This window comes from Anolis sagrei, chromosome 4 (genome assembly GCF_037176765.1).
Source record: "Anolis sagrei isolate rAnoSag1 chromosome 4, rAnoSag1.mat, whole genome shotgun sequence".
NCBI lineage: Eukaryota > Metazoa > Chordata > Lepidosauria > Squamata > Dactyloidae > Anolis > Anolis sagrei.
In genome coordinates this window covers 86,511,861-86,537,909 of record NC_090024.1, presented here as the reverse complement: position 1 = coordinate 86,537,909, position 26,049 = coordinate 86,511,861, and the positions used below count along the sequence as shown (strand labels likewise).

At 37.5% G+C, this 26,049-nt stretch overlaps 1 protein-coding gene across 1 annotated transcript in view; it reads left to right on the top strand.

Annotated features, from left to right (window-relative positions):
• Positions 1 to 1,857: 1,857 nt before the first annotated feature.
• CDYL (chromodomain Y like) overlaps positions 1,858 to 26,049 on the top strand; it is a 127,264-nt gene continuing 103,072 nt past the window's right edge. Inside the window, exon 1 of the mRNA XM_060774766.2 lies at positions 1,858 to 2,427. Within this exon, the coding sequence (XP_060630749.1) occupies positions 2,404 to 2,427 (24 nt within the window). The 5' untranslated portion in view covers positions 1,858 to 2,403. The remainder of the gene's footprint in view (positions 2,428 to 26,049) is intronic.

Here is a 26,049-nt window from a genome sequence, read left to right as displayed (position 1 = left end):
AGACATGGAGATGAGATATAAGTGTTAAATGATGGTGAAATGGATGAAGACCAGGCAGGAGAAAATGAGGAAGAAGCGGAGACATGGAGATGAGAAATGATGGTGAAATAGATGAAGACCAGGCTGGAGAAGATGGGGGGAAAGAGGATACATAGAGGTGTTAATGATGGTGAAGTGGATGGAGATCAGGAGGGAGAGGATGAGGAAGAAGAAGAAACATGGAGATTAGAAATGAATGTTAAATGATGGCAAAATGGATGAAGACAAGGAAGGAAAGGATGGAGAAGAAGAGGAGAAATGGAGATGAGAAATGATGGTGAAATGGATGAAGACCAGGCAGGAGAAGATGGGGAAGATTATACATAGAGGTGTTAACAATGGTGAAGTTGATGGAAACCAGGAGGGAGAGGATGAGGAAGAAGAAGAGACATGGAGATGCAAAATTAGTGTTAAATAATGGTGAAATATATGACGACCTGGAATGAAAGGATCGGGAAGAAGGGGAGAAATGGAGATGAGAAATGATGGTGAAATGGATAGAGACTAGGAAGGAGAGGATGATGAAGAAGGGGAGAAATGGAGATGAGAAAAGATGGTAAAACGGATGAAGACCAGGAAGAAGATGAGGAAGAGACATGGAGATGAGAAATTAGTATTAATTAATGGTGGAATGGAGGAAGAAGAGGAGACATGGAGATGGGAAATGTTGATGAAATGGATGAAGACCAGGAAGGAGAAGATGAGGAAGAAGAGACATGGAAATGAGAAATGATGGTAAAATGAATGAAGACCAGGAAGAAGATAAGGAAAAAGAGACACAGAGATGAGAAATTAGTGTTAATTAATGGTGGAATGGAGGAAAAAGAGGAGACATGGAAATGGGAAATGTTGATGAAATGGATGAAGACCAGGCAGGAGAAGATGAGGAAGAAGAGGCGACATGGAGATGAAAAATTAGTGTTAATTAATGGAGGAAGAAGAGGAGACATGGAGATGGGAAATGTTGATGAAATGGATTAAGACCAGGAAGGAGAAGATGAGGAAGAAGAGATGACATGGAGATGAAAAATTAGTGTTAATTAATGGAGGAAGATGAGGAGACATGGAGATGGGAAATGTTGATGAAATGGATGAAGACCAGGCAGGAGAAGAAGAGGCGACATGGAGATGAGAAATTAGTGTTAATTAATGGAGGAGGAAGAGGAGACATGGAGATGGGGAATGTTGATGAAATGGATGAAAACCAGGCAGGAGAAAATGAGGAAGAAGAGGCGACATGGAGATAAGAAATTAGTGTTAATTAATGGTGGAATGGAAGAAGAAGAGGAGACATGGAGATGGGAAATGTTGATGAAATGGATGAAAACCAGGAAGGAGAAGAAGACCAGGAAGGAGAACATGGAGATAGACCAAGAAGAGGTGACATGGAGATAAGAAATTAGTGTTAATTAATGGTGGAATGGAAGAAGAAAAAGAGACATGGAGATGGGAAATGTTGATGAAATGGATGAAGACCAGGCAGGAGAAGATGAGGAAGAAGAGGAGATGAGAAATGCTGGTGAAATGGTGAAGGACATCAAGTTGGGCCACCAATGGAAGAAGAAGGTTAGCCAATGGGGACTTGAAGGAATGGTGGCCAAGCATGCCTGGGAGGTGGGTCCAGTTGCCCCTTGAGAAGAAGTTTGGGAAGCCCCATTTTCCTTGGCCAATGGGGGCCCAGCCCTTCCTTCCAACATGGCTGCCAGGCTCCACCACTTCCTCCCACGAGGCGCAGGGTGGCCTCGCCCCCCCCTCCTCCTGGCGCCCCTCCTCCCTATTTCCTTGGTGGCTCCTCCCCTTTTTCCCCTCCCGGCGGCCATTGGCCCAATCGCGGCCGCCCCCTCGCGCCGCCGCTCAGCTGAGGAGACAATGGGCGATCAAAGGAGGGGAGGGGGAGGAGGAAGAGGAGGAGGAGGAAGAAGAAGAGGAGGAGGGTGGCGGTGCTGCTAGAGCCGTGGGGCGCGAGCTCGGCGCTCGATTGGCCAGCCTAGAAGGAAGGAGGGAAGGAAGGAAGGAGCCAGGCACCGAGGAGGAGGAGGAGGAGAGGGATCGTCGCCTCTTCCTCCCTTTCCAGCGAGAGTGAGTGCGAGTGTGAGTGCGGGAGGGAGCTGAGGGAGCCCCACTGCGCAGCTTGTTCTGCGCACGAGCACCACCACCACAAGGAGCAGCAGCCGAGGCAGCACCAGAGGGAGAAGGACGGCGAGGAAGAGGAGAGCGGCACCTCGGGCTGAAGAGGAGGAGGAGGAGGAGCGCCGTGGCGAGCGAGGAGTGGGAGCCGAGGCCCCACCTCCCTCCCTCCCTCTTCCCCTCAAGTGAGACAAAAGTCTCTCCAAACCCGCGCCCAACTCCTCCACCTTGGGAGGCATGGCTTCCGAGGAACTCTATGAGGTAACAGCCTTGCCGCCTGCTTTCGGGCCCCTCTCTCTCCCTTCCCCCTCCCTTCCCCCTCTCCCTCGGCCTAGGTGCGTGTGCTGCTTGTGTGCTTCCAAATTACGCCCCTCTCTGGGCGCCCTCCCCCAGTTTGCTCTCTCTCTCTCTCTTTCTTTCAGGGAGGAGGACGGAAATAGGACTGGAGGAGGAGGAGGAGGCGGCGGCAAAGTGCTGCCCGTTGGCTTCCTCTGCCACTCTTCTTCTTCTAATCCAACTCCACAGCCAGCCAGCCCAAGCCTTCCTCTCCTCCTCCTCCTCCTCTTCTGGTCTCGCCACGAGGAGAAGGTGGTGGCCAAGCCAAGAGGCGCTGACAGCCCTCGCTCTCGCACTCTTCTTTCTTTTCTTTTTTTTGCACACCAAAGTCGGTTGTGTGCACAAAATAAGGGGCGTGTGTGCGTGCCAAAGCAAGCCCTGTCCTCTACTGGGAGGGCAAGAAGGACAGCTCTCTCTATTTCTCCCCCCTCCCCCCAATCCCCACTCTTGTTGGATCTCCATTTCTGACCCCCTTCTAGAGTGGATGCAAAACACAACACCCAACTGAGGCGCCTCCACATCCTAAGTTTTGGATTGGTGTTTTGTCCCTCTTCCCCCAAAGTGTACTTGAGACGTCAACGTCATTGCTTTCCCCTCCTCCGCTCTTGAGAAATGGCTGAACTACTGAGTGGCATCCATTGGGGTCTTCTCTCTCTCTGGCTGAGAAGGAGGTGACTCTTTCTTTGATTTCCGGTCTTCTGTGGGCAGTTTCCTATCCCTCATGCCTTCAGGAGCACGTTGGGATTCCTCTTGGATGTAACTTCCTGGTTTGGAGATTTCACCAAGGGATGGAAGAGCCATGAGAAGCATGCTTGGCCATAGTTTTCTTGACCTTTCTGCAAGTACAGTAGTACAACCCCTGTATCCACAACAACCACTAATCCTATGTTTTGATAATACTTGTATTGGTAGAATGCCATAGAACAGCACTCAAGGATCTAGAGCAGTGGTTCTCAACCTCTGAAGTTCTCACAAACTCTGAGGACGCCAGGAGAGCAAGCTTATGAAACATGGCCATGCTCCCCCCCCCCCATCTGCTCTTGAGAAATGGCTGAACCACTGAGTGGCATCCATTGGGGTCTTCTCTCTCTCTGGCTGAGAAGGAGGTGACTTCTTTCTTTGATTTCCGGTCTACTGTGGCCAGTTTCCTATCCCTCATGCCTTCAGGAGCACGTTGGGATTCCTCTTGGATGTAACTTCCTGGTTTGGAGATTTCACCAAGGGATGGAAGAGCCATGAGAAGCATGCTTAGCCATAATTTTCTTGACCCTTGTTCAAGTACAGTGCAACCCCTGTATCCACAGGGGATGCCTTCCAAGACCCACATGGATACTCAAAATCATGAACAACCACTGATCCTATGTTTTGATAATACTTGCATTGGAAGAATGCCATAGAACAGCACTCAAGGATCTAGAGCAGTGGTTCTCAACCTCTGGGGTTCTCACAAACTCCGAGGATACCTGCCATAGACGTCAGGAGAAAAAGCTTCTGAAACATGGCCATGCTTCCCCCCCCCCCTTCACTCTTGACAAATGTCTGAACCACTGAGTGGCATCCATTGGGGTCTTCTCCCTCTCTGGCTGAGAAGAAGGTGACTCCTCTTTCTTTGATTTCCGGACTTCTGTGGGCAGTTTCCTATCCTTCATGCCTTCAGGAGCACGTTGGGATTTCTTTTGGATGTAACTTCCTGGTTTGGAGATGTCACCAAGGGATGGAAGAGCCATGAGAAGCATGCTTAGCCATAGTTTTCTTGACCTTTCTGCAAGTACAGTGCAACCCCTGTATCCACAGGGGATGCCTTCCAAGACCCACATGGATACTCAAAATCACGAACAACCACTGATCCTATGTTTTGATAATACTTGCATTGGAAGAATTCCATAGAACAGCACTCAAGGATCTAGAGCAGTGGTTCTCAACCTCTGAGGTTCTCACAACCTCTGAGGATGCCTGCCATAGACGTCAGGAGAGAAAGCTTCTGAAACATGGCCATACAGCCCTGAAAACCCACAGCCACCCGGTTCTGAACATGTTGGTCCTCAGATGTTTTGGGCCTTCAACTCCCAGAAATCCTAACAGTAGTAAACTGGCTGGGATCTCTGGGAGTTGTAGGCCAAACCACTGAGAACCACTGATCTAGAGGGGTCCACAAACACTTCTGGGGGATTATTTTGTTTGTTTGTTTTGAGGCATGCGTAAGTGAAGCCATGGATGTTGAAGCCATGGATAAGGAGGTTATACTGTACACATTTCAATAGGTGTCCACTGTACATCTGTGTTGTCTTAGATTGCTGAACCTGGAATCGTAGAACCATTGAAGTATCTTGAACAAAGCCTATAAAGCTTGGCCTATAATATTGAACACAGTGTGGGTGATCCCTGTTAAACACCATGGGCCTTCCTTTTGAATAAACATGTGTCAGATTGTACTTTTAGCACATTGCCAGTACAACTAGAACAACTTCTTACAATTTGAGAACATACCTTTTTCATCCATCTGAAGAGAACATGTACTATGAATGCTTTGAGCGAGTTAGCTGCTGTAAAGTTTTGGGCAACAGTTTTCAATTATAAGGGTGATGGGTCATGGTTAGTGGTTGTGAAGAGTTGGCTGCCTTCAGTGTATAAGATAAACTAAATCTTGCTGGAGCCCTCATAGTAAGAAATAGTTCTGTGACCAGGTTCAATAGATGTACTTAGGCCTTCATTATTTCATACTGTTCCTAAGCCAAATAAGTTAGAATGCTATTGGGCAAGTTTCAGATTTGAAGAGTCACAACTCTGCCATCCAAAAGGCAATCTCTATGGTTTTGAGTTACCTGTTGAGGGTGATGACCAAGTTGTCTTTGATTTAGCTAGATGTGATCAAGGTGCATGGTGCTCATTGTTAGCATTCATTCCTTATACTGGTATGTGGCGGCTTAACTATGCTGGATTGATTGGGAAAAGTCATTGGCTGGGGAAAGTATTTAAAGTTGTAAATATAGACAAAGTGCTATAAATTATGCCATTTAGCTATAATTTGGATTTTGACTTTGAAATGTTAACTTCAGTAGCAGTCCTAAGCATACTTAAATCCTACAGAGCTTAGTGGGGCTTCTAAATAGGTGTGCATAGGATTGTAAATGGTTTTGAGTGAAGCTTGTTGACCAAGCACGTGATTTATGTTATATCTTAGTATGGAAACTTTATTTTCAAAAGCATTTCAACTCTTATTTGAAAGCACCCTGTAAAATGTATTCATATTATATATTTTATTGCTATTGATAAATATTCACTCTTGAAATATTCTGATATAATATGTGTGATCAGTAATGTTAAAGTTGATTGATAATCTTCATGCCAAGTTTCATGTGGAAGAGAACTGGGTTTGATTCTGGTTATAAAGAGTTGGATAGAAATATTTAACTGGAATATTAAGTGCTGACTTGGTACTGAATTATGAAATGATTAATTGATAATTACTAATATACAGTATTAAATGAATTAGGGACTCTCATGCTCCTTTCTTTGGGTATTGGTTGGCTTTATCCATGAGAGTTGGAAGTGTTAGTACTGCCTTGAGTCTACATAATTTTTTTTTAAAAGAAAGGTTTATGGGTTTTAATTACATTTTATGGAAGTATAAGATAAAGATAAAGGTTTTTCCTGACATTAAGTCTACTCATGTCTGACTCTGGGGGTTGGTGCTCATCTCCATTTCTAAACCAAAGAGCCGGAGTTGCCCGTAGACACCTCCAAGGTCATGTGGCTGGCATGACTGCATGGAGCACTGTTACCTATTGATCTACTTACATTTGCATGTTTTCGAACTGCTAGGAGCACTGTTACCTTCCTGCAGAAGTATAAGGAAACCATAAAAAGGAATACAAATTTCAATTATTGGATGTTGTTGGAAATCACATGTACACTTTCTTGTTTGGGAATAGAACCAGGAACTGGCAAATTGAAAGCTTTCGGTTCAAAGAAAATTTAATTTTTTATTGACATGTGGATTATACAATCCTTGTAATAATTTTTTTATTGAATGCTGTGGATCATTTTAGAGGCAATTCTTCATAACTCAAAAGCAACTCAACCAGCGCTTGTTTCCATATTGGATGAAAATTTGCTTTGAGGAGCTGTGGATCAAATGTATCACCTTTTCTGGATGTAGTTCTCTTTGGGTTAATTCAATTATTCAAAGGATTGAAGAAAGAAATGTCATTCCAGGAATATTACAGTTGCTACAGCCTAATGGCATTCTGGAAATTTTTTAAAAAACCCATTAATTCGTTTGAAGAACTGGATGAACCTAAAGTCAATAAGTACAACTCCACCCTCCTCCACTTCTGAAAATATGGACTTCTGCTCTATATTAATGGCATCACTATTTTTTTCTAGTATGGAGTCCCGTGCACCTTTAAGCAGCATCTGTAATTATTTTAACTTGGAGTTAAATATCCTGCATCCATTGTTTGCATTCTGCAGTGCTTGCTGAATTTGTTTTTGTGGTGGGAAAGAAAGAAAGAAAAGCAACAGGAAGAAGAATTGTTCCAAATGACCACCTACTTCTGCATGAAACTACTGAATTGTTAAAGATATTCAAAGACCTTTCAGCTGAGGCTTTGTGAATTAAAGAGCAGTACCTCAGGATAATACTTTTTTCTGTGGCAATGTCATTGGTAAGGAACCTTTTCCTCAGAGAAGTCCATCTGATCTTATGGACTTCCATGTGACTGGTAAAAAAAAGTCTTTTTGCCTCCATTAGATTATTAGATTTTCTTTTGCTGTTCTTATTTTCAGTAGAGATTTGATTCTGTTTAAATGTTTTTCTATTTTTTTTAATATTGTGTTTATCATTATGATAGGTGTTATGGTTTGTGTGTCCATTTGGAATCTACCTTTAGGATTTTCTTATACAGGTTGTGCAAAAACACTATAAATAGGAGGTTATTGACTAACTGCTTCATTTATAAGATAGTTAGGTGGAAAACTTGAATTAGTTTTACTCTTAACAGCAGTGGTTAACTTAGACACATACACACATATTCTTGTGCTGTATTGTCTATTGGGGTCGCAGCAACTTATTATTTGAAATAGACAAGATAAACTGTGCATTCAACCTCTCACATTGACTGTGAATGTTGACCACTAAATGACAGTCAGAGTTAAAAGATTTATTACAGCAGTTCAAAATCATAGGCTTTGGTGACTATCTTGGGAAAGAGAATAACCAGTGCTATTTAGATTTGACACGTGGATGGAGTAATCAAGATAATGTCACAAACTGAGAATTATGAGATGTACAGGAAGGAGAGAAATCTCTAGTAGGTCCCAATGAATTTCAAACTACTGTAGAGGTATTAGCAGTATGATTTGCAGACAAATGATTTCAATCTGGTTAATCAAATGACATTTAGCTATTTAGTGTGAAGTTCTTTCATCATGAAAAAGTGTGGTGGACTGTTTATTGCAGTCATAAGAATGCGAAGCAACTAGTACAAAGTAAGCCTATTATCTAATGTGATGAAAAGGCAAATATTGTTTCTTTTATTTATATCTTGCATTTCTCATGGAACGGAAAGTAAGTGCCTAAAAAGAAAATCAAATGTACAGATTTGTGACTTCTGAAGATTTTTGAGCTCTAAAGGAAGGTGTAGAGCTAACCCATGAATTATTAAAATGGTTGAAAACTTTATAATCTGATAATCAGTTTGTATTTTATCCAGCCATTGTATTTGCTGCATATATATTTTATCTTTAAAGTTTGGGAATGTCTATTAGAGATGCATTAGGAGGTGGAAGCTAATTGCAATTCTTTGGTCGATGGCCCAATGTGTCTGGAGATGCACAAATGTCCTTTGATGGTTGTGATTTCAGTGCACACAAAACTCAAAATGTTAATTGGTCCTGAAGTAAAGCAAGTTTTTAAGAATGCTTATCCAGAAGTGTATGAAGGAATAGAATATAAAGATTTAACGTGCTGGATTAGACTCTGGTCCACCTGTTGTAATTTCCCAGAAGTGGCAAGTCACGTGCTTTTGGAAGCAGAATGTATTGTGTGTTACTTGTTCTCATTCTCTGGTAATCAGGGGCATAGGGGCATTGAATCTAGCGGTTCTGTATTGTAGCTGTCATAATTCAAAGGTTGATGAAATCGCCCCGTAAGAATTGTCTAATTTTTAAGTATCCAAACTAGAATTCTTTGAGCACAGCAATCATAATCCAAGTTGGGGTGTCTTGTGTCAAAGAGGTGAATAAACTTTCAATAAACATGTTACAGTACATAGATATTAGTGGAGAATGCTTTCAGTGGAAGAGCTGAAGAATTTGTGTTTCTAAATAAAAACAATAATAATTACTGTTTTAAAAAACAGTAATAATGTGCATATTAATGTATATTTAATTTAAAATGTAAAATATTTCAGGTTTAGGTTTTTACTCTCAAATTATCATGTGGAGATTGTAAGGTTAGCATATTTGGGAAGATAATTTGTTGAAATTACAGTAGTGTTTATAGAATATGCTAGGATGAGCTTTTAGCCATGACTTTAAAATATTTGAAAATATATACATTTTATGAAAAATTAAATTTCATTGTAGTGAAATTACACACTTTATGTGCATGCCTTGGTGTTCTGTCGCCGCTGGAGCTGAAATTAAATGCTTCTTAGAGCCGAAAGAATTCAACAGCGAGAGTACGCTCGCATCGCTGCCCTAGCAAAGGAAAAACCACGCTGGCGCGGAGAAAGAGGCGGAGAGAGAGGCAGAGTCTTCGACGTCATCGGACGTGCTGGCACAGTTTGCTATCGTGAGATGCTAGTTTGCGGCAGCTCTAAGAGAGGATGCAAGGCTTGCGTCCAGCAGGAAGCCCGGGGGCCCGAGAAAGAACCTTTAGAGGAATTTTTCTATTAAACAGGCTTTAGGAGACAAGCTCAAATACAACAGTCTTTATTAATGAACAAGCAGGAATTGTAAGATTTCTAAATAATCTATTGCCTCTTGCAGTCTTGTTTACAGGAAACAGGCACTATCTTCAAGAAACTTTGTTTAACAGAAAAAAATCCCCTTTAAAGCTCCTCCCAGGCTGCTGTGAACTTAAACCTGACTGGTTTGAGTCTGCTACTGGCTGAACTGCGTCTCAGAACCAAACAAACGTACCAGCAGGCTTGAAATCACTTAGCTAAAGATGAAGAGCTGTTATTCCCTCCGGAGGTCCTCAGAGCTGTAAATCTGTTCCCTGGAACCCTTTGGGAATCTGTAGAGGCCTTTAATCTGTTCTTCCCCAGGAAGTCTTAAAAGACAACGCCTTTGCACAGGAGGAACGTCTGTACGCATCCTCTGCCTTGGCTTCCCTTGCTGTGACTAACTGAAAAATGGCCCCTTCCCTCCAAAAAGCAAAAAGGAGGTGGGACCAGGGATCCTAACTATAATTGGCAGGTGGCTTGCCCTATGAATGCAGCCAAAGGAAGCCACCTATCTGCAAAGTCCCTGCAACTTAAGACTATGAACAAAAACAAAACACAAAATTGGAGCCCCTGGAACACCCGTTCCAGAACATTTGGGCTTAAACATGTCCTTCCATTTCTGGTTAACTGTGTTACTCATATACGCTTTACTGATACAGTACTGTGTTGTATTGAAACCTTCTTTTGATAGAAAAATTTATAGTTGAACTATAAACCTTATTTGACACATAAGCCTACTAATTCTGTCAGATGTACCCTTCTAAGACATATATTGATAAAAATGTATTTACTTGAGTATAATGTGCCATCGAATATAATGCACATTTCCATTTTGAAGGAGCGCATTACAAAAAAAAATGTTGCCGAATGTAATATGCCCAATTTATTTGACTTATATCTGGAAGCCACACCTTTTTGCCAGCCTCACACAGTTCCCAACTCATTCAAACAAAGGGCCTTCTAAACTGTGTGTTTGTGTGTGTGTGTGTGTGGGGGGGGGGGGGTTGAAGGCCTTGTTAATTAGGCTAGTTGAGAGAGGGCTGTTCCCTGTTATCTCACATACTTTTTGCTTATGCCACCCTGAGGAACACAAGTGGCTTGCAGAGAAGTAGGCAGTGGAATTGCTGACAGCAAACTGCGCCTCTCCCTTGCTGGGTTGAGGGAGGCAAGGAGGGAGTGGGGAGGGGGGCTGCTGACTGAGTGACTGACACGATGGGAGAGGGAGGAGGAAGTGGCGGGAGCAGTGGTTTCAAGGCATCCGCATCCCTCAGGATTGTGGCAGCGAAAAGCAAGATTGAGAGAGAGAGAGCAGGAAGTGGGGGTGTTTTGTGCATTATCCTAATGTGCCATCACGTCTAATGCACACCCCAATTTTGGCGATGTAATTCAGCCTGAAAAGGTGAACATTACATTCAATTAAATAAATAGTATTTGATGGGGGTAGATATGATAGTGTCTCAAGTTTTTAAATTTTTTTATTCAACTAAAACTTTATAGTTGTAACAGCAGGATACTGGACAAATACAAAAACTTATATTAACAGTACAGTTGATCTTTTAAATCCACAGGGTTTTTTAAAACTTAAGACAACCCATTTTGATAAGACAAATATTGACATAAGTGTTTAAAATAAAAGTCACCTTAAAAATGAGTTGTTAGTTACCAGTACAGTAACACACATTTGCAGCTAAATTATATCATCAATGAGCACTCCATGTATAACTTTCACATTTCACAATCATATGTATAGGACAGATAGTTTACATGTAGCACATTTTTGCCATTTTTCTTCGTTTGTGTCAGCACCTGAAATGATATGTACACCTATTCTTATTCCTATTTCTACTGTCAAGAATATATCAGTTCTGTGACTGCCTCTTGACAGGTATGGGTATATCTCTAGACTCAACTAAGTTGTCAATGAATTATATCAGACATCTTTAGTGATGTTTGTAGCATTGTAGATTATTTCCCACTGTATCAATATCTGTACAATACACATGGAGTAATGATTTTGGAGATGGTTGTGACTCTGGAGTGCAAGGTTCTGATTCCTACATGACAGTGGAAGTCCACTGGGTGACTATGGACAAGGCATACTCTCTCAATTTCAATGGATAGAAGCGGCAAATCTCCTTTTGAACAAATCTTGTCAAGAAAACACAGTAATAAGGTCACTTTAGGAACATCACAAGTTGCAGATGGTTTGAAGGCATGCAACAGCAAGGGGCAGTCACCAGTACATTTGAACAAGAATGCAATTCACAATTTCTTTTCATATTTACTGTAAACCGTTCATAGAAATGAGCTGTTAAAATTTGATAATACATACATTTGACAGCGTATCTTGCGACTGGTTATAGATGTCTATACAACTTTTGGATTGTTATGCATTGAAGAAAGGAGAATCACAGTTACTTCTTTGGTAGCTAATTAACAAGTGTTTAATCTTTTGGAAAACAAAATTCTGCTGTTGATCCATTTAGATTTTAGGCAAAGCGTATTGAAGGAATTTTTGAGTTGTTAATGTTTTTCCAACATGTCAAACAGAATCAGATTTTTCTGAACTTAGCCAATTCTCTGGCTGCTTTCAAAAAATGGTCATGACATACCATACATGCTCATATATACATCAATCTCATGTATAAGTTCGGGGTCAGGTTTGGCATCAAGACCATGGATTTTTATGTGATCCATGGCTAAATTGAGGATCATTTTGTGGAGAGGGGAAGTGCCAGTGCTGTCTCAGGAGACAAACAGTCCTTACCCACTACCACCATTTCCCCACTCTGATGTTCAAAAAGGCTCGAAGTAACATTGTGGTAGAGACAGGTGCTTCTTTTAGGTTCTCCCAGGAGAGACTAGGCACTTGCATTTCTATTCAGAAAAGAGGATAGTTCCATTAAAAAAAGTTAAATACTTTACTTACATTGGCCTATGGTTTTGGGGATCAATCTTTTGAATAAGATTTCTAGACTTATACATAAATATATACAGGAGATTCTGGCCATTCTCACAAATGACAGTGTCATAAGCACACCATTTAGAATTTCAACACAGACCAACCCTTATTTTATACTTTGTCTTGGATGTCATTGTTTTATTGAGGATCTTCCACTGAATTGTACTAATTCTTCAATTTTACTATCCCATTACTGTATGGAAGTCTTGTAGCCGGGATCAAAAGGGTCCTCCAAACCAAATTAATAGATTTTATGCAATATTATGATTTTATTTATTTATTTAAAACATTTAAATTTGCCCTTCTCTAGGGGGACTCAGGGCAGAGCACAGCATATACACGGCAAACATTCAATGCCGGGACACAAATTCATATACAATACATAAACAACAAAAAACATTTATCAAAATGTTAAAATACACCATTTAAAACCGTCCATCCACATCAAATCTAATTGGCCTGGTCATCTTTCCTATTGCCGCTTTATTGCCCTGTCCCAAAAGCTTGGTCCCACAGCCAAGTTTTTACCAGCCTTCTAAAGGACAGGAGGGAGGGGGCTGACCCGATCTCACCAGGAAGAGAGTTCCATAGCCTGAGAGCAATCACTGAGAAGGCCCTGTCTCTCGTCCCCACCAATCGTGCCTGTGACAATGGCGGGACGAAAAGCGGGGCCTCCCCGGAGGATCTTTTTTATATTATTGAGTTTTTCAGATAACATTAAAAAAGGGGGAACATATATTAGGTATAGGAAAGTAGGAAAATAAATAGTAGAGATTGTAGAGATAAAAAGTAGAAAGAAAAAAGGGGGAGGGGTAGAAACACACACCTCCCTGAAAAATTTGGGGTTGGGGTTAGGATAGGGTGTTTGGTTGACTTCCATCTTCTTCACCTCAAATAGATCCTCTGTCTTTAATCTTTTGTTTCTCCTGATATTAGGCAAGTTTCTTTCTATAGTCTCTCTTAAGCGCAATTCTTGTTTATCTTTATCTTGTGTCTATTATCAATTTAAGGTTTTCTTGTATCATAAAATTCTTTATTGGTGTCCAATCTGTCTTGGACATTCTAATATTCTGCTTTATGCTCATCCGTTGTGTTAGTTTGTCCATATTCATGATATCTAAGATTTTCATTAACTAGTCTTCTTGAGATGGTATTTCTTTCATTCTTCATAGTCCAGCATAGTTAATTCTGGCCGCCATCACTAGATAATTAAAGAGTTTGTCCTTGTTTAGATTTATTTCAAAGTCTATTATTCCTAAAAGAAAATATTCTGGTTTTAATTCCAACTTTATGTCCCAATATTTTTTCATGAATATTTTTCCAGCATAATTTGGCCCTTTTACAAGTCCACCACATGTGATAGAAGGAGCCCGTTTGCTCTTCACATCTCCAACATTTGTCATTAGTGTTTGGGTAACATTTAGCCAGTTTCTGAGGAGTGATGTACCATATGTACATCATTTTTAACCAATTTTCTTTTAAATCAAATGCATATGTGTATTTCATTTTTTATTCCAAATTTTCTCCCAATGTTCTAATTGTATTTCATGTCCAATATTTGCTGCCCACTTAACCATACAACCTTTAATTAACTCTGTTTCTGTAGCCCATTCTAATAATTTCTTATATATTTTTGTTATTGTCTTATTTTCTGAAGTGAATATCATGTCCCAAAAAGTTACTTTGTCCATGTATCCTCTTTTCTTTATCTTTCACATAATATTCTCTAATTTGTCTATATTGGAACCAAGATATTCCTTTATCTAAAGTCCCTAGTTCCTCTTGTGTTTTCATTATGTACTCCTTATCTTGTTTTTTCAATATGTCTTTATATGTTAACCAGTTTTCTTGTGCAGTCTCTCTTCTTTGGTCTACTTCTTGTGGGGATATCCATTTTGGTGTTTTAGTGTAAAATCTTTCTTTATACTTTCCCCAGATTTTTATGAGTGCAGATCTGATGAAGTGATTTCCAAAGTTTTTCTCTGTTTTTTTCTTGTTGTACCACAAATAGGCATGCCATCCCACTCTTAGGTCAAATCCTTCTAGGTTTAATATTTTACTTTTCTTAAGGGAGGCCCAATCTTTTACCCAAGTCAAGCCTGCTGCTTCATAGTAGATTCTTAAATCTGGTAGTCCAAATCTTTTCTTGTCATCCGTCAGATTCATCAGCTTGATTCTTGATTTCTCCCCCATCCAAATAAATTTTGTCAAGTCTTTGTTCCATATTTTGAAGATATAATAATTTCTGATTATCGGCAAATTGTGGAATAAATATAGCATTTTAGGTAAGATATTCATCGTTATAGCCGCAATTCTTCCTAGTAAGGATAGGTTTAAATATCTCCAATTTTCTAAGTCTTTTTTTTATCTCTTTCCATTTGGTTTCATACTTGTTTTTCAGAAGTTGTGAATTCTTGGGAGTCAAAGTAATGCCTAAATATTTGACTGTTTTTGTGATTTGAATTCCAGTTTTTTCTTGAAGTTCAGCTTTATACTTTTTTTGAATGTTTTTCATTAAAATCTTTGTTTTTAATTTATTTATTTTTATATTTTTATTTTTAATCCCGATACTTTACTATATTCTTTGATTGTCTCTAACCAGTCTTCTATATTTTCCCTTGGATTTTCCACTATACAGACCATGTTATCTGCAAATGCTTTTATCTTATAGGTATCCTTCTTTATTTTTACCCGTTAGTTTGTTGTTTTCTCTTATATTGTTTAATAATATCTCCAGAGTCATAATAAAAAGTAGTGGCGATAAGGGACAACTTTGTCTTGTTCCTTTTTGCATTCTAATTTTCTTATATTCTTGTCCATTTATATGTATTGCTTAGTATAGATAGCTTGTATTGCATTAATGAAGTGGTACCCAGCGTCCATTTCTTTTAGTGAAAGTATAATAAAGTTCCAATTTACACTGTCAAAAGCTTTTTCAGCATCTATAAACATCAATGCTATCTTTGTGATTATTCGCTTCATAGTATTCCAGTATTTAAATACCGTGCTATCATTATCTTTGATGTTTCTTTGAGGTAAGAAACCTGTTTGATCTTCTTTTATCCAGTCTTTAAGATACACTTTTAGTCTTTCCGCCAGGATATTTGTGAATATTTTATAATCCAAGTTCAGTAGAGAAATGTGTTGATAGTTTTTAACATCTTCCAGATCTGTGTTCTCTTGTTATATTAGCTTGTTTCCACGTATCTGGTATTTTCTTTTGTGTTTGAGCATAATTCATTATTCTTTTCAAATAAGGTCTCCCTGGAGGATCTTATTCTCCGTGATGGTTCATAGGGGGAGATGCGTTCGGACAGGTAATTTGGGCTGTTCAGGGCTTTATAGGCCAAAGCCAGCACTTTGAATTGTGCCCGGTAGCAAACTGGCAGCCAGAGGAGCTGGCATAACATGGGAGTTGTGTGCTTCCTGTATGCCGCCCCAGTTATTAATCTGGCTGCCTCTTTTTGGACTATTTGAAGCTTCCGAGCAGTCTTCAAAGGCAACCCCACGTAGAGTGCGTTGCAGTAATCTATCCTAGATGTAACGAGAGCGTGGACCACTGTGGCCAAGTCTGACTTCCCAAGGTACGGGCACAGCTGGCGCACAAGTTTTAACTCAGCGAACGCTCCCCTGGCCACCGCTGCAACCTGGAATTCCAGGCTCAGTGATGAATCCAGGAGAACTCCCAAGCTGCGAACCTGTGCCTTCAAGGGAAGTGTAACCCCATCCAGCACAGGTTGCGACCCTATACCCTATTCAGCCTTGCGACTGACCAGGAGGACCTCTGTCTTGTCTGGAATATGGAGGAATCTTGTTTCGTGGGTCATAAGGAAGATTCTAATGGATTAAGGAAGTTTAGAACAGTACGTTTATAAGTAGCTTTAGAAAACTTGTGGGATACTATTGATCCTTGCTGTTGTTTGTGTTGATGTTATAAATAGTAATGAGAATACCCAAAATAATGTGTTTTTTGTTTTCTAGCCATTCTGTCTCATGGAAGGAGTAAAACATTCTGGTTTAATCATCTGTAGACATGACAAGTGACTGAAAGTGTTAAACAATATTTAGCAGTGTCACTTTGGGCACATAAAACCTTCTATGCATGGATTTTTAGCTGATCACGTCTTAAGTAAATATAAAATTGTAATAATTTTCCCCACTAAATGCAGCTCTCCCTCTCCCCCCAAACAGACACACAAACCTTATGACAATTTATATCTTTCTTCATCATTATGCTTATAGACAGTCTGAAATGTGGAGTTGTGAAAACAGATGCAAATATCATATAATTTTGCCCTCACTGCTGCAGGGATTCATTTAATGTTGCCTGTGGTGGCAGGGCTAAAGACAACTGTTCATCTGATACGTTGTGGAAACTACTGCTAAGTGCACAGGTTTCTTCCACATAAAATATATGTTCAGCCAGTTTAGTCAAGTCCATGTGCTGCTTTGATGTCTGGGATTGTAAATATTGAAAGGGGCAGGCATTATTGCATACAAATGGAGAGGTCTGAAACTTTATGAGGGTTTATGCTTGTATCATATATAATGTATTTTTGTTGTTTAAGAAATGTTATGATATGTCATTTTGTATTTCTTTTTAGTTCTCTTCTTTGTGTGTGAATTTTTTAAACGTTACATTTATTAACATTTTCATAGTAATAGCAAACCTCTTCAACACTTTTCCAAAATTGTCCTTGAAATAAAATAACAAGTAAAAAATAAAAATATTATTTTAGAGCAATATCAGAATAATTTATGAGTCATTTTGTCTGTGTACTAATTCCATTAATATATCCATGAAAGTTGATTTAAGTTGAACAAAAATTTGCTGTACTAGTAGCCAGATTCCAGTATCTTACCGTAAGAAGCATTACTGTTGCTAATAGGTCAACAGCAAGACACTAGTTTATAGTTATGAATAGCCATTATATAATTAAGTAATGCTAACTGGGTTCAACTCCTGTCTGACCTTGTTTGTTCAACCAAGTTTAATGTGTATATACTTTTATTTCAGGACAAATCAACAAAATATGAGTATCTTTTCTCATCCAAGACTTCATTGTGGATGAATGAAGACAAAGTGATAATATAAGACATAAAATTCTAGACCTTGATAACAAACATGTCACCAGATCTGGATTATATCCATCTAAGAATTTTAAAAAGAAGCTATATGTGAAATATGTAAAATTTTGCAGTATGAGTTGTAAGAAGTTACTCGAACTAGATTTTTTTTTTTTTAAGTTGGATCCAGGGAGAACCATGTGGTTATACAATAAGAACATGACATGTGAGAAGCATAGACTAGGGGTGGGGTCCTCAATTTTTTTCAGTCACAGCACCTTTGAAATATGAAATTCAAGGCAGAGCACTAAATTTCATCTTGCAAATACCTACTGTATTTAATAAATAAAATGACAGTAATAGTGATGAAGCAAGGTAGTTTCTCAATTTAAGCATGCAAAATATTAAGTTTTATCATTCAAAACTTTTTATTTTCTCAACCAATTTCACATTATAGACAGAACTACACTCACAAAAGAAAAAAAGGAAAAAAGTGACAAAATTTTGCTGATTCATAATTTGTTACATACAACAGGCTTTGTAAAAAAAAAAAGGAATTCAATGAGAAGAATGAGCCTGTTTCAATTTGCACAATGAGACTGTATTTCGTGGAATTTTGGACAGTTGCAACCAAATATCATGTTCTGCATTGAGATGTGGTCTGTATTTTATTTACTAGAAATGGATGCAGAGAATCCTGTTTCGCATAAATAAGTGATTGGCCAGGATAGAAGAATAAGTTTAGCTTTATCTGATAATATTTTAAACTCATCTTTTAGCGTACATCAATAATCTGAGACTGATTGATTTGTTTCAAACTTGGCTTTTGTCTCAGAATCTGATGTCAGATCAAGCAACCATTCATATTACGGTAATGTCAGAGAGGTTGGTTACTTGGATATAAAATATGGATTTAAACCCAAACAATTTCTTTAATGTCTTCTTGCAATCCTTTTGGAAAATAATCGTTCAAAGTATCAAGCAAAAGCATAACAGGTAAACTTAACACTCGTTTAGGATATCTGCAGGAATGTCTGAATTGAGTACTTCTTTAAATCCTTTTGTTATTGGAAAAATATCCAGTCTTCTGTTTTTAAATGACTTGTACCCAAAACTTTAGTTTCTTTTAAAATCCTTCCACTTTTATCATTAACATCAAAAACAGTTAATCAATTTCCTTGAATTCACAGACATAAATCAGTAACTTTTAAAAAATATTGGCTAAATATTCCAATTTTATTAGCCATCAGTTGTCACCCAACTCCCAAAGTGATGTCATTATCAGTCAGGAAGATTCTGACTTCATTCTTCAATTCAAAGATGTTCGTTGAACTTTTACCACAGGAGAACCACCTTCACTATATTGAGACCTCCCATTTAAATTATTATTGTTATTATTATTAATTGTAATTGTTACAATCCTTATCTTTTTATGGAGCACAGTTTGAGAAACTCTGCACTGGGGGGACCTAAACATTGTAAAATGAAATTAAATGTATAAACAGCAGTATTTAAGATGACTGAGCAAATATGAACAGGCATGAAACATTTTTATTCTGATAATTACACAGTGCTTTACTCAGTAAATGAAAAAGTAAGAAGAAATGGGGTTACATTAAATAGTGAGGAGAGATGTAGGAAAAATACTGTCAAGATACACTGGAAAGTCTGATTAAATAATATAAGTAAGTATTCATGGAAAAATCTATCAATATAATCAAGGTCCAAGTTTATCCTTCAGCATAAAAGTAGAAAAGGAAAATATTGTTCGATTCCTTGCTTGAGTCCAAGAGGAAATGGATGACACACCAAAATGGGATATGCTCATGATCATACATTATAGGAATGTAGACATAGAAGATAGAGTCAACCATATATTGTTGGAGAATTTGATGCAGGATCAGGAAATAAAGTGGGAAAGTGACTATTTGAATTTTATGAAGTCAAAATGTTTGTTACAAATATATTCTTCAGGCAATTAAACAGGTGACTGTATACGTGGACATCACTAGATGGCCAACATAGAAATCAAATAGACCACATACAGAAGTTAAATAGACTACATACATGGATGAAGAATCTCTATTTTCTCAAGAAAGTCCAGGAGCGGTTAATAGATTTGAGCCAAAATATTTCTGTGCCAAAACAAGATCGCACTGTCAGGGAAGGCTGGAAAACAGCACTATCTTCAGACATAAAGAAAGCAATTCCACATTTGATGAGATACGCCATTTCACACAGTTAAGGGGATGCAAGAAGAAAAAGCATAAGATGATTTAAAGAGTCACAATTCTGAACATAATTGTTCAATTACTTATTTGTGGGAACAGAAAAAAACAAGAGAAGAAGACAACAGAAAGCGGTCAGAATAAATATCTTGCCAAAAATGTTATGCCTATTTCAAAACCTCCCAGTAATCAGGAATTACCAGATCTTCAGAGAATGGAATAAAGACTTATCAAAATTTGTCTGGCAGGAAAAGAAGCCAAGAATTAAATTCTTTAATTTAGTAGACGACAAAAAGAGGGGAGGTTTCAGCATGCCAGACTAAAAGCTATACTATGAAGCTTGTGGATTAACTTGGATCAAAGAATTGACTATTCTTGATAAACCAAAAGTTTTGACACTTGAATTATTTGATTTAAGAGGGTGGCACTCTTATATATGGTATGGAAAAAGAAGAGTAGAGAAAAAATTTGGAAAACATTTTATAAGATCAGTTTTCATTTTTAAAAATGGGAAAGCTATAGGAATAGATGTTATTCTAAGACTCCACTATGGATATCGCCATTGGAGGCGGGACAGAGATGAGGACTAGGATGGGAAAGATGACCTACATATAACAAAAGTACTTTAAAAAGAAAAAGAGAAATAAATAAATAAAAATTGAGAATTTAAAATTGTCTCCTGGTTTCATAGACAGTTAAAAATATTATAATATTTTTTATTATTTATTTCGGTCATTTCTACCCCACCCTTCTCAACCCCTAGGGGGGACTCAGGGCGGCTTATATCCGGCACAATTCAATGCCAACAGTTACAATAAAATGCAATAACAATAACACAATAGATTAAAAACAAACAATACAGTACAGTACAATACAATACAATAAGGACAAAAAAGTGGGATTTGCAGAAACAGATTATTTCTGGGATAAAAAAAATGATGATGGAAAAGAATGTAATCACAAAAATTTATTTTAAAAAGTGTTAGAATGGGTGACAAAAACATAGAAGGTCAAGGGATGCATGGTAAAATGGGTGGCAAATTTAGGCCATACTATAACATTTGAAGAATCGGGAAAATTTTGGAATCAAAGGATAAAGTATACCTATGCACACGAGTTAAAGGAAAACTGATACAAAATGATGTACTACTGGTATATAACTCCTAAAAAACTTGCCAAGTGCTATAAAAATTTATCAAATAAATGTTGGAAATGTGAGTCACAAACAGGTACATTTTTCCACATGTAGTGGACTTGTGGAGTCTCAAGGAAATTCTGGAAAAAAGTACACGTGAAATTCCATGAAATGTTGGAAATAAAATTGCAGATGAAACCAGGATATTTTTATTGGAAATGCTTGTTATGGAAAAAGAGAAAAATAAAGAAGTACTCTTCAGTCACTTAGTAACTGCAGCAAGAATAGTGTACACAAAATTTTGGAGAACGAAAGAGACTATCTCAATGGATAACAAAAAGTCAAGGAAACCCAAAGAAACAAACGGATTGGCTACCTATAAAAGAATATTTGAAGAAATTAAAGATGAAGATAATAATATAGAGGAAGGATATAGAAAGAAGGAATAATTGACCAATAGAACAATTTCGAGAGATGGAGGAAGAAGGAGAGAAGAACTTTTTAATAAAACAAAAAGACAATAATCTTGCCACCATGAAGTGGATCAGAAGTCAAAATTACAATTCCTTACTCCTCACCCCCTTTTTTACTTTCTTCTTTTCTTTTTCTCTTTTTCTCTTCTTTTAGTCTCTCTAGCTTCCCACATGCCACAATTGTGGAATTATGTATGTTATTAATTATTTATTTTTTTAAAAAGAAGACAACAGAAAGTTAGAACAAGAGACCTTGTACAAGATCTGAGAAGTCAAAGGGAGAGGAGATTCCATGTAACCAACAAGACAACATACTGTTTGATCAAGGGAAAAAAATAAAACTATGATAGAAACAAAACAATGAAGAAATCCATAAAAGAGATGAAAAGGTGATACATTCCTTCAATAAATAATCTTTTGTTGACAAAATTATAATTTTAGAAAAGAAAGTAGAAGCTATTCTCACAACATTTGGGACATATAAATCACCAGGAACAAATGACATATCAGTATAACTGTTTAAAAGTGTAGATACCGAAAAATTCAAATTCCCATTAAAATCTGCCAATAGATATAGAAAATAACAGTGGCACATAGACTGGAAACATTTACTGTATTTTCCAATCCCCAAGAAAAGGAACAGCAGGGATTACAGCATCCCATCATATTGTTGCATCAACCCCCAATGCTAGTACGTAAAGTGATGCTAAACCTTTACAGTAAAAAAAAATCTATTGTATGTGGAGTGAGAAATGCTAGATATCCAAGCTAGTTTAGGAAAATGAAGAGGCTCTAGGAATCATATTGCAAACATACATTGTATTATGGAGAGTATCAAATAATTTTAGAAGAAAATAATCTTTCCCCCCTAGATTATAGCCTTTGACTGCAGATCATGAAAAACAATGAATTGCTCTAAAAGTAATAGACATACCACAACATTTGTTTATCCCCATTGTCATGATAGAATTTGGAAAAAACATAATGATTTCCAATTGGCAAGGAAACCAGGCAATCTTACATTTTATCATCCTATTAAATTAATATATACACTGAACATATATGAAAATTGGATTAGACCTAGAGGACAGAATAATAAAAATTGAAAATTGAAGAAATAAATGTCCGCAGTTTAGGATATGCAGATGATACCATGCTACTAACAGAAATTAGCAACAAAAAAATGGAATTATTGAAGAAAGTCAAGGAAGAAAGTGCAAAAGTTAAACATCCAAAAAACCCTGAAAATAATAATCACACAATTCATGTGATTTTAAAACGGACAGTAAAAACATTGAAATAATGAAATATTTCCTGTATCTTGGTTCACTCATAATCTGGTTTACTTAGACCAAGATCAGACATCTATGAAGAAATTAGATAAAATTCTCAAGTGTAAAGATATGCCATGTATTTATATGTTTGTTTATTATACAGATTGAGCAACTCTTATCCAAACACTTGAAAAATCCCAAATTGTTCCCATGGGATTGATGCCTTTGCTTTCAACCGGCTCAGTGTACACAAATTGTGTTTCATGAACAAAAATATTTAAACTATTTTATAAAATTACCTTCAGGCTATCTATATTATATATGAAACATGAATTAATGCCATATTCAGGCTTGGGTCACATCTCCATAATTCCTCATATTGTCCATAAATACAAATACAAGTACTATATATACTCAAAGATAAGCTGAGTTTTTCAGCCTTTTTTTAAAACTGAAAAGCCTCCATCTGCTTATAATGGGATCAAGGCCGGGCAGCAGAGCCTGAAGGCCATTGCTTGCTCTTATCTCCCTTAACAGTGTGTTTTCTTTTCCAGTCAAAAGGAGGAGAAGGATGGAAAGGAGATATATTTCATGTCCCCATTGTTTGTATGACTCTTTCAAACATGCCCAATTTACTGGCTTTTTTGTGTATCTAAATGTATTATTTTTTAATGTACATTTTTGTTCCCTTGGAAGTGTTGATTGGCCTTTGCAAGCCCTATAAATCTATAAATATGTTTCTATATATGCATGTTTCTCCTGAAGTCTATGCAAACCATATATCCATTAATCTTATAAAAGTATTTTCCCCCTGAAATATTTGTTAATCTCCCCTACAAATATATAGGAATTTCCCCCTGCAAGCCTTTGTAATCCCTATGTACCTATATGTCTGTATCTATCTATATACATTAATTTTATATATGATTTTCCCCTCATGTTTGTATGTCTTCGCATATCCTACAGTATATACATATAGATATCTAGAGATTTCCATGTACCTGTATATATTTTTTATATATGAATTTATACCTGTATTATTTTTATATATGAATTTTCCCCTCACATGTTTGCAAGTCTCTGCAAATATTATATAGATATAGAGATCAATAAATCTATAGAGGTATCTATATGTGTGTGTGTGAGTGAGTGTATAATTTCATTATTTATTTATTTATTTACTATATTTATACCCTGCCCCCCCCCCCCGAATATATATGAATTTTCCCCTCACATGTTTTCAAGCCTTCGCAAATCCTATATAGAGATGTCTAGACAGATATATATGAATATAGATATATAGGGCTTGCAAATATTACAGGGGGAAATGCACACACAAATATATATCACACAAATATATATATAGACATGTCTAGATAGATATGAATATAGATTTATTTATTTTATCTACAGTATTTATAATTCCGCCTTTCTCACTCCTGGGCGGACTCAAAGCGGTTTAGATACATAGGGCTTGCAAACATTGCAGGGGAAATGCACATATAGAGAAAGGATTTGCAAACGTTTCAGGGGGAAATGCATATGTGAAATTAGTATATATAATTATAGATCTATATCTAGTTCTGCATTGTTTATATAGGCATTTGTTTGCCTGTTACTATGTTGGAAGCCATCCTGAGTCCCCATGGGAAGATAGGGCAGGATACAAATGATTTTTTTATTGTTGTTGTTGTTATGCTATTGTTGATACCATGTTGTTTTTGTTGATTCTACTTTTCCATTTACAGAGGTAGTTGATTGTTTTTCTTTGAAATACGGTAAATATTCAAAAACATTTAACCTACTGATGCCTCAGTGTAATTTTATTGGTATCTATAGCTATCAATGTTCATAATCAGGTGTGGCCTCCCCCCCCCCCCCCGTTATGTTTAGAGCGATTTTGTTTGCAGTCTGTGTGAATGGTGGAATGTTCCAAAGTAAAACATTGACCTGTAGACCCACAAAATTTGTATACCGTAATCTGTCTGTAGGCACTGCACCTCCATAAGAAAGCACCCTTTCATTAGTGTTTTTGTATTGATTTCTTGTCTTAATGTATAGTCCTTTTTTAGTGGGGTTTCTTTTAATTCAATTAAATAATGGGGCTTACTTGTTAAGGGAAAGATGATGGAGGTAACTTTTTATTCAGCCAGTGATTGTCAAAACTCTATAATGCTTTTAACATTTTAATTTTTAAAGGGTTGCTTTAGGCAGTAGGCTAAAATTCTCTGTTTGCGTTGATTGATGAAATATCTATTTTCCCAATAATTGTAAGATTTACCTACAGCCTGAATAAGAGATTGTGGAGCAAGAATTGTAATAGAGTACTGTTTTGGTGACTATTTTAATTCATTATAAAACATTCTGAAGTACATTTATTTTTATGTGTCAAAATTCCTTTTCAAAAGTATTCTAACTTGCATTTATGAAAGAGAAGGATGTGATGCACTTCATAATGCCAGTGTGTAGGATTTTAAGATCAGACTATCATGCAACATGACTTGCATCCCTTACTTGTTGTGTACTTGATACTATCAATTGGTTTTGTTCTGAACTCAAAGAGAAGCTTTCAAAATTCTATTATGTGTTGTATTGTACATTCATATATGTTAAAACTAGCTGTAATTGGTTTCTATTATTGCAATATGTTTAGGTGTTGCACATGTAAATGGCTCTCAATCTAGTTCCTAGGTTGGTGTAATTGCTGTTGATGACACAAAGGCTGTGTAGCTCTCTAAGCTATTGATATGCCACTATCTATTCTTAAGGGGGAAGGTGCTTGATGCTATTCATGCCTGAGGAACCAATGGTGCTGCTGTCAAAAAAAAGAAGATTAATACGGATGTATTCCTATAAGAATGCTACAGGCTAAGTTAAATTTACCCCTTTTTAACTCTACCCTGGAATAAAAAGTCAGCTCCAAACCAAGTATTTGACAGGGATGCAGGGTCAAACTATAGTTGACAATACATTTTTTTTAAAAAATTGGGCTGAACTCCTTTCCCACAGACTATTATGTTCCAGGAGTAAATGCTCCTATAAGAATTGTCATTGGGATCTTCCCTACAGTCAAAATTCTACTTTCCCTTCAAAACAACTCCTGTTACCTAAGTGGGAGAGTTGGCTTGGTTCCTGAAAATGTATTTAGTATATCTTTGGCCCTTAAATACTTCAGGTGGTTCCAAAAAGTGACATTGTCCGAATTTTGCGACTGTCCCAAGCCACCTGAAACATCTGTTGAAGGTGTACAATACAATTTTAGCACATCATTACTTGTGATAATGATTTGTGTTTTCCCATACTTTGCACATAAGGTGAAATGGTCATCTTGAAGCAAGGGATGGGTGTATTGCTAAAGTTTTGAGGGTGTCTTCAGGGAGAAAAAAGCCTAAAAAGCATGCCTCTCCCCCAAACAGCTTATAATAACTCACTAGTATGGAATGCGAACAATGTTA